A 9732-nucleotide genomic window follows, 5' to 3' on the forward strand; every position below is an offset into this window, starting at 1 on the left:
CGTTAGGCTCGTGTTGTGTTCAAGGACCATGACCGTTGCCAGGAAAAACAGGCACTCGCTTGTTTAATTATTTTGCGGTCTAGATTTCTTTAACTGTTTGCGTGTGTTTATAAATTACCTCGAGGGCCATACCAAATGGTCTCGCGGGCCGTATACGGCCCGGGGGCCGGAGGTTCCCCACCCCTGCTCTAACCGCTGGAGTTTCACCGCGGCTGTCAGCTGTGTTTACTCCTGTCATTCAAACAGGACGCGCTGGAGAGGGGGCGGGGCTTATATCCATGTAAATACTGTGGTGGAAACCAACTACGACCAAATTAACCTATGTTACCGTGATTTAATTGTAATACACGTTTCAAAATGATGCCGAAGTAACTAAATACTGATAACGGTTAGTAAAAACCATGCTTTAATGCTTTGACAAGTGTGCAGACAAGACGGCATGCAACAACCTTTTAAAATGTGCGTTTTGTGAATGGAGATTGGATCGATCAGGCTAAACCAGGGGTCAGCAACCTTTTTGACCAAAAGAGCCATTTTGCTCCTTTTTCCAAAAAATGTTTTGTCTGGAGCCGCAAAACATATTAGTTTTTTATTGTTATATCAGACAAAATCTACAGTATTTTTGCATTCATTAGGCTATTTATTACATGATATAAAACTGTTAACCTCTAATAAGAAACAAAGAACTCTTATAAGGAGAATTAAAAATAATCAATCAATCAATGTTTATTTATATAGCCCAATATCACAAATGTTACATTTGTCTCAGTGGTCTTCACAGTGTGTACAGAATATCAGTATGACAATACGACACCCTCTGTCCTTAGACCCTCACATCGTACAAGGAAAAACTTCCAAAGAAAACCCAGTTTAAAGGGAAAAATGGGAGAAACCTCAGGGAGAGCAACAGAGGAGGGATCCCTCTCCCAGGACGGACAGACGTGCAATAGATGCCGTGTGTAAATTGAAAAGATAATACATTTGCAACATAGGTAGTCCAAATGTTTGGAAATGCATGTGTGTATAATAGGAAGATGAATCCACGAGGATATCCATCCAGGACCTATGATCCAGGACCACAGCCACGACTCAAGATCCAGCGCTCGCGATCCAGGACACAGGACCGCAGGATCATCCATGACTCCGGATCCCAGCGTATATAGACACCAAAAAGAAAGACATTTGGGGAAGCTGGGTTAATCGGAACATGAGAGTACACAGGTATAGACAGAGAGAAGGAAGAAGTAAGATGTCCCCCGACAAACTACGCCTATATCAGCAAAACTAGGGGCTGAATCTAATCAGCCCTAACTATAAGCTTTATCAAAAAGGAAGGTCTTAAGCGGCACTCTTAAAAACGGATAGGGTGTCTGCTGCCCGAACACAAACTGGAAGCTGATTCCACAAATGTGGAGCTTGATAAGAAAAGGCTCTGGCTCCCATTGTACTTTTAAAGATTCTAGGAACAACCAACAACCCTGCATTCTTGGAACGCATGCCCTAGTAGGACAGTAGGGTATAATGAGTTCTTTAAGGTAAGATGGCGCCTGCCATTAAGGGCTTTGTAGGCGAGAAGAAGAATTTAAATTCTATCCTGTGTTCTATAGGGAGCCAGTGTAAGGCAGCCAGAACAGGAGTAATGTGGTCCCTTCTCCTAACATACCCTAGGGACCAGAGGGTACAATGGTTGGACATTTACTACCGGCCGCGGTATGGCCTAGTGTACAGGTCCATATAACCGACTTAATGCATAGCGGGAAGTCGGTTATATAGACATCAACAGAATAAGTGTTTAACGGTGATTTAAACTAGTTTATGCGGGGAAAAAGAGTGCTCAAAATCGGATTCAACAGGCCATCCACACCGACTCCCATTAAAAGTGATTGAAATGTACAGGAATCTGTCCATTTCAATCACATTTGATGACCCGTCCAGGGTGACTTTCTTCCCCAGGAATTAGTGTCTGAAAGCTGGCTAACATTACTTTAAATACAGTGTGCACATGGCTTTATTACCCATGAAATAGTGTGTGAAAGCTGGGTGACTTTGATGTGAATTTAAGGAAGATATGGCCATTTCATCCACACCTCACGACTCCCATTAAAAGTGATTGAAATGTACAGGAATCTGTCCATTTCAATCACATTTGATGACCCGTCCAGGGTGACTTTCTTCCCCAGGAATTAGTGTCTGAAAGCTGGCTAACATTACTTTAAATACAGTGTGCACATGGCTTTATTACCCATGAAATAGTGTGTGAAAGCTGGGTGAGTTTGATGTGAATTTAAGGAAGATATGGCCATTTCATCCACACCTCACGACTCCCATTAAAAGTGATTGAAATGTACAGGAATCTGTCCATTTCAATCACATTTGATGACCCGTCCAGGGTGACTTTCTTCCCCAGGAATTAGTGTCTGAAAGCTGGCTAACATTACTTTAAATACAGTGTGCACATGGCTTTATTACCCATGAAATAGTGTGTGAAAGCTGGGTGAGTTTGATGTGAATTTAAGGAAGATATGGCCATTTCATCCACACCTCACGACTCCCATTAAAAGTGATTGAAATGTACAGGAATCTGTCCATTTCAATCACATTTGATGACCCGTCCAGGGTGACTTTCTTCCCCAGGAATTAGTGTCTGAAAGCTGGCTAACATTACTTTAAATACAGTGTGCACATGGCTTTATTACCCATGAAATAGTGTGTGAAAGCTGGGTGAGTTTGATGTGAATTTAGGGAGGGAGAGCAGCAGCAGCAGCAGCAGCAGCCGCCGCAGCAGCAGCAGGCTGTGACCCTGGCGGAAATACATTGATTGTTTTAGCCAGGAATAAGTGTTTAGAAGGCGGGTAAAGTGTTTCCTGCAGCTCCTCCATGACGGTAATAATGATTAGATATAATTGCCAGGGCAGAAAGCTGTTTTTAAAAGTGAAAAAACGATTTGAAACCGTTTGAAATGACTGGCGGGTGCTGATGGAAAGCAGGCGGAAATAAATTGATTGTTTACCCAGGAAAAGGTGTTTAAAAGGCGGGAAAAGTGTCCCTGCAGCTCCTCCATGACGGTAATAATGATTAGAAATCATTTACAGGGCAGAAAGCTGTTTTTAAAAGTGAAAAAAACGATTTGAAACCGTTTGAAATGACTGGCGGGTGCTGATGGAAAGCAGGCGGAAATACATGGATTGTTTTACCCAGGAGAAGGTGTTTACAAGGCGGGTAAAGTGTTCCTGCAGCCCTTTAAATACAGTGTGCACATGGCTTTATTACCCATGAAATAGTGTGTGAAAGATGGGTAACTTTGCTGTGAATTTAAGGGAGATATGGCCCTTTCAAACAGGGAGATGTACAGGCCTTTATTACCCACGAATTAGTGTCTGAAAGCTGGCTAACATTACTTTAAATACATGGTGCACATGGCTCTGTTACCCATGAAATAGTGTGTGAAAGCTGGGTGAGTTTGATGTGAATTTAAGGAAGATATGGCCATTTCATCCACACCTCACGACTCCCATTCAAAGTGATTGAAATGTACAGCACTCTGTACATTTCAATCACATTTCACGACCCGACCAGGGTGACTTTCTTCCCCACGAATTAGTGTCTGAAAGCTGGCTAACATTACTTTAAATGCATGGTGCACATGGCTCTGTTACCCATGAATTAGTGTGTGAAAGATGGGTAACTTTGCTGTGAATTTAAGGGAGATATGGCCATTTCATCCACACCTCACGACTCCCATTCAAAGTGATTGAAATGTACAGCACTCTGTACATTTCAATCACATTTCACGACCCGACCAGGGTGACTTTCTTCCCCACGAATTAGTGTCTGAAAGCTGGCTAACATTACTTTAAATGCATGGTGCACATGGCTCTGTTACCCATGAATTAGTGTGTGAAAGATGGGTAACTTTGCTGTGAATTTAAGGGAGATATGGCCCTTTCAAACAGGGAGATGTACAGGCCTTTATTACCCACGAATTAGTGTCTGAAAGCTGGCTAACATTACTTTAAATACATGGTGCACATGGCTCTGTTACCCATGAAATAGTGTGTGAAAGCTGGGTGACTTTGCTGTGAATTTAAGGAAGATATGGCCATTTCATCCACACCTCACGACTCCCATTCAAAGTGATTGAAATGTACAGCACTCTGTACATTTCAATCACATTTCACGACCTGTGTAGACTGGCTTTCTTACCCATTAGGTACACCGACAAAGGCACCTCTTCGGGGCCGCTCCAAGACCCCCAAAACACGGACTGAGGAGCTCCAGGATCCCTCCCATGTACCTCCAGAACCTCGAGCACCTTGGGTCCCCGGGCCCCCGAACTTAAGCACTCCCCCACGGACTAAACCAAGATGATCACACCCTCAAGAATCTCGTGCCCCTGGCTACACTTAAAGGGGGGTGTACTTTTGCGGTGCTTTACCGTCCGCCCATAGGCACCCATAGTCGGCCTTCTTCACAGCAGCAGCACCCAACCTCCATGGAGGATTTTGCTCGTGCCCCTGGCTACACTTAAAGGGGGTCCTGCTTTGCCGTCCGCCCATCGGCACCCATAGTCGGCCTTCTTCACAGCAGCAGCACCCAACCTCCATGGAGGATTTTGCTCGTGCCCCTGGCTACACTTAAAGGGGGTCTACTTTGCGGTGCTTTGCCGTCCGCCCATCGGCACCCATAGTCGGCCTTCTTCACAGCAGCAGCACCCAACCTCCATGGAGGATTTTGCTCGTGCCCCTGGCTACACTTAAAGGGGGTCTACTTTGCGGTGCTTTGCCGTCCGCCCATCGGCACCCATAGTCGGCCTTCTTCACAGCAGCAGCACCCAACCTCCATGGAGGATTTTGCTCGTGCCCCTGGCTACACTTAAAGGGGGTCTACTTTGCGGTGCTTTGCCGTCCGCCCATCGGCACCCATAGTCGGCCTTCTTCACAGCACCACCTGCCCTGCTGGAGGTTCACACTTTAACTTTTTTTACCCTCTTCTACCTTACAAATCATCCCACACTTGAGCACTCCTCACTCGGACTAAACACCTCCATGCTACCACCAGAACCAGAATATCGTGCCCCTGGGGATCTTAAAGGAAGAAAACCCATAGTGGGATTTAAAAACAGAAGACTTAGTAATTTTAACAAACTTTATTTACAGTAATATTGACAGTAATAAATACATTCAAACAGGATATAACGTATTTACAAGGGGACTGATTACAACAACACACTGCATATTTACAAGTTGATCACTGGCAACAGTGGGTGAAGTTGGGGCAGAGTATGGCACCCTCTCTTCACCCATGTCTGAGGGGTTGTGTTCGGCCAGTGACTGGTCCCTCTTCGGGACATGTCTTGGTAGGGAGTCTTGGTAGGGAGCCGGGCTGTGCTCCTCTCCAGAGCTGTCACTGTCGATGTCAATACCCGCAAAAGTGTCTTCATTTCCCGCTGCTGCTGCTGTCGATGCCGCCGCCGCTGCTTGCAGTGACTCTGTGAAGAGCAACCGAATGTCCGCAGCCTCCTTCAAAGAAGGATTATTCGCGTAAAATTTGTCCGCAGTTGCAGTGTTGTGACACATGAAATCACTCACTCTTTGGCGGTTGCCTTTGTCTTGAAACCTCTTCGCATTATCGGCGTGGACTGTGCGGAGGTCGGTGAAGTTAATGGGACTGCGGAGCCCCACATCAGCCCATGCCAACCTCAGGGAGTAGGCAAGCTTCCTGAACGGGTTCTTCCCCTCTGTGTACAGAAAGTAACGGCTCTGGGTGCAGGTCAGCGTACCCTTAATTTCCAGCCACCTCTTCATCCATCCAAATTCTTTTACGGTGAGGTACAGCTGCGCCTCCCCGAACGCGTTGGCCGTCTTGTGGTTACTTACCTGTTATGACAGAGATAGAGAGTGTCAATACAATGTCAATCATGCATATAACTGCCAGAATAAATACATTGATTAATAGCACTCACATGAACCAGGTAGCCGAAGGCAGTGCCAGTTGTATCCGCCTTTCGGACCTCGGCGTTGGTCATGTTGGAGTAGACCCCCGGACGGTGGCCATAAATGCAGCTCCAATGAAGAGTCATATACCCATAGAGCAGTGTCCGGGTCGCGGTAGTCGGATTGCTGGCCATCACATCCAGGAGCTGAGGGATGCGAGTGGTGGTCGAAGTCAAGCATGTCATTAGGTCGTTGTGGCTCGGCAGACCTTCCATCTTGTCACGCTTCACTTGCATCTGGTGGATAAGTACTTTTCTCTTCAGGGACTTCAGGATGGCAACTACTTCCCGTTTGATTAAAATCATGTCGGTTTGGCTGAGCCTGCTCCCCTTGCACGGTGTGTCGGCCATGTACTTGAGAAAGTGTGATATATTCTTGATGTAGAAGTCGGAGGTCGTGACCTGAAGGCTTGACTTCATCAGGCTCCGGGACCACCCGCGTATCCTCTTGAGATCCCTCAAAAAGAGCCAGTCAGACAGGCGATTGAAACCGTGTGCCATGAAACTGAGGAACGACTTCACTCTGCTTAGTTTGGAGACTGTGTTTTCCTGGAGCCTCACTGGTGGGTCGATACCTGCATAATGCTCCCGGTATCCTTGCAGATAATCCTCTGTGAAATATAAACAGTACTTTAATGACAACACATGATGTGTTACAGAAACTGCATGTGTCACATAGCCAAAACACTTACCCATGATCCGTGGGAATGTTATGTCCCGCATTATATTTCCCCGGCCCCTGCCCCGGAACCAGGGGGAATTTATGGGAGGGGAGGTTGACGAGGCCTCGGTATGGATGGATGCAGGCTCTGAGGAGCTGGATGAATGGGTGTGAGAGCCAGTGGGGGACTTGCTGCAGGCGGGAATGGGAGACGTGCTGCAGGCGGGAATGGGAGACGTGCTGCAGGCAGGAATGGGAGACTTGCTGCAGGAGGGACCTTTCGACTTGGACAGCCTCGTTGGTGTCGACTCTGGTCGGGGTCGTTTCTTCAGAATGACCCGCTCTCGTTCCTCCCCATCGAACGCGGGCATGTCCCCGGCCCGCTGATCCATCCTCTGTCGCTTGTCCTTTATCCTCTGCTGCAACTTGCAGCGCAGGGATTTCACCTCAGCAGCATATATGTCCCGCTGAGCCCTCACTGCGTTAGCCTCCAGCCTCCATTCTTTGCAGTCCGGGTTGTCACATTCATTCACCGGGGACAAGGGTGGAGGTTGTGACAGTATATCGTCGTCTGCCACCGTGTCAACAGCCCAAGCGGTAATCATTTCTATGGTGGGGTTTGTCATTCGGAGTTCATAAAGCTCCTTCTTGGCCACTGTCATTTTCATTTGATTTTGAACCACATGTAGTTCCTCCCGGGCCAGCTCAACATGGTCTCTGGCCAAGTGGCGATCCAGCCTTGTGCCGCGGTACTCGCATCCCAGAATGGTACAGGGATGGAGCCTAATGTTGGTCCGTCCGTTGGCCAACAACAGCAGAATTTTTCTTTCATCCAAGTTACGCACACCATGGTTCCTCTGTAGGTGCTTGCTCAGGGCACGGTAGGAGCTATTGCAGATCGGACAACGGACCGCCATTCGACCTGTATTCTTGAGCATTTCGGTACCGGGAAATGTCACCAGAATCGTGGGTAAAAAAGAAGGAAGCGTGAAAAGACTCACGAAAGACGCACTCAGCTTATTTTCAAATCAGTGTTTGTTTTCATTTGCATCATGGTGCGGTGTCCCATTTAGGCACTCGTTAGGCGGGCAGAGATCCCTGTAATCTCCCCTCACGTTCCTCCAGGGTCTGATTCTCCCAAAGGATACCCGACAGTTTCGGGTACGAAACCAGAGGGCGCACGGTGGACGGCCAGGGCGAGGCCGCCACACCGCGCTGGAGTCAGGGTCCCGGTGAGGCGCAGGACGGAGCACCCGGCAGTAGCCTCCAGCAGACCCCCGCGCGGTTCCCTCGTCCCTCAGAAGAGGTGGAGAGGCGGAGGGGTGGGTCTTTTCATCTGCTGGCGGGTTGCCGGGATAACAGTATCCTCCGGGGAGGCATTGAACCCCTCTCAACTGCCCCCCGGAGGAGGCAGGGGAGTCAGGTACCCAGAGGGTGGACGGCCAGGGCGAGGCCGCCACACCGCGCTGGAGTCAGGGTCCCGGTGAGGCGCAGGACGGAGCACCCGGCAGTAGCCTCCAGCAGACCCCCGCACAGTTCCCTCGTCCCTCAGAAGAGGTGGAGAGGCGGAGGGGTGGGTCTTTTCATCTGCTGGCGGGTTGCCGGGATAACAGTATCCTCCGGGGAGGCATTGAACCCCTCTCAACTGCCCCCCGGAGGAGGCAGGGGAGTCAGGTACCCAGAGGGTGGACGGCCAGGGCGAGGCCGCCACAACCAGAGAACCAGAGAAAAGGGGTGAAAATGGGAAAAAAGTACCCCAAAATAGTGTTCCATAAGGCGGGTAGAGTCCCCTGACAACTCCCCATACCTTTCTCCAGGGTGGGAAAAAGTACAAGTCAACTTTTGGAAGAACCAGAGAAAAGGGTGAAAATGGATAAATTGTATCCGAAAATAGTGTTCCAAAAAGCGGGTAGAGTCCCCTGACAACTCCCCCTACCTTTCTCCAGAGTCGGAAAAAGTCTAAGTTAACTTTTTGGAAGAACCATAAAAAGGGGTGAAAATGGATAAAATGTATCCCAAAATAGTGCCTCTTGAGGCGGGTAGAGTCCCCTGACAACTCCCCTTGCATTCCTCCAGAGACCAGTTTGAAAACTTAAAGTTTTGTGAGAACCATGATTGGGGGTCCTCCAGGCAACAATTTCATCCGATCCAAAGTGCTCATGAGGCGGATACATTCCTCCATGATTTCCCCATCATGTGAAAATAGCTCGTTTTTTTCTAAGTGCTCTCAAAAACCGGGTTTCCGATTTCGTGCAGATGGTAGCTTGGAAAAGATGAATGAATTTTTTGGACGGAGGAGGGGAGCTCTCGTTTCCCCTCTCCGTTGTAAATTGCAACGGGGGAGTGCAAAAGTCTTCGGGGCTTCGTTCCGAAGCGCCGAAGACTTGACCCCCTCCCCCGTTGGCACTTAGCCGTTTTTCGAGAATTTTCAAAAACTTCATTTTTGATTATTTTAACATATAATTGACCGTTTTCTTTACTTTTTTTTGCTTTCCACGGGTGGAGGCGCATGGCAGGCCGCATATGAGCTTCCAAATTCGGCCTGGAACGTCCGGGAATTATGGGTTAAGCTCCATATACTGACGACTCCCATTAAAAGTGATTGAAATGTACAGGAATCTGTCCATTTCAATCACATTTGACGACCCCATTAAAAGTGATTGAAATGTACAGGAATCTGTCCATTTCAATCACATTTGACGACGCATGCAGGATGACCCTGGCTACACTTAAAGGGGGTCTACTTTGCGGTGCTTTACCGTCCGCCCATCGGCACCCATAGTCGGCCTTATTCACAGCAGCACCACCCAACCTCCATGGAGGATTTTGCTCGTGCCCCTGGCTACACTTAAAGGGGGTCTACTTTGCGGTGCTTTACCGTCCGCCCATCGGCACCCATAGTCGGCCTTATTCACAGCAGCACCACCCAACCTCCAGTGGAGGATGTTATCATGCCCCTGGCAACACTGGTAAACACTGGTAACATCTGTCTAGCCGCTGACAGGAACTTGACATCGGAACTTGACATCGCATTTCCATTGAGCGGACTCCCGTACATGTGAAGGGCAAGTCCCACGGT

The 9732-nt window shown here is 48.4% G+C and overlaps 1 protein-coding gene across 1 annotated transcript; it reads right to left on the reverse strand.

Annotated features, from left to right (window-relative positions):
- Positions 1 to 5175: 5175 nt before the first annotated feature.
- LOC139433946 (uncharacterized) lies at positions 5176 to 7764 on the reverse strand. The gene is made up of 3 exons (XM_071203370.1): positions 6685 to 7764; positions 5963 to 6603; positions 5176 to 5876 (listed from the first exon to the last, which is right to left on the reverse strand). Exons 1-3 carry the CDS (start codon positions 7589 to 7591, stop codon positions 5181 to 5183), a joined length of 2244 nt encoding a protein of 747 aa, XP_071059471.1. The 5' UTR covers positions 7592 to 7764; the 3' UTR covers positions 5176 to 5180.
- Positions 7765 to 9732: the final 1968 nt, after the last annotated feature.

This window comes from Pseudochaenichthys georgianus, chromosome 6, assembly GCF_902827115.2.
Source record: "Pseudochaenichthys georgianus chromosome 6, fPseGeo1.2, whole genome shotgun sequence".
Lineage (NCBI taxonomy): Eukaryota > Metazoa > Chordata > Actinopteri > Perciformes > Channichthyidae > Pseudochaenichthys > Pseudochaenichthys georgianus.

Excerpts from the sequence above, each read along its gene's own strand:
- LOC139433946 (XM_071203370.1), bottom strand. The coding sequence starts at position 7,591 with ATGCTCAAGAATACAGGTCGAATGGCGGTCCGTTGTCCGATCTGCAAT. Across the intron at positions 6,604-6,684 it reads AACATTCCCACGGATCATGG|AGGATTATCTGCAAGGATAC; the intron begins GTAAGTGTTTTG and ends TATATTTCACAG. Across the intron at positions 5,877-5,962 it reads CCTTCGGCTACCTGGTTCAT|GTAAGTAACCACAAGACGGC; the intron begins GTGAGTGCTATT and ends CTGTCATAACAG.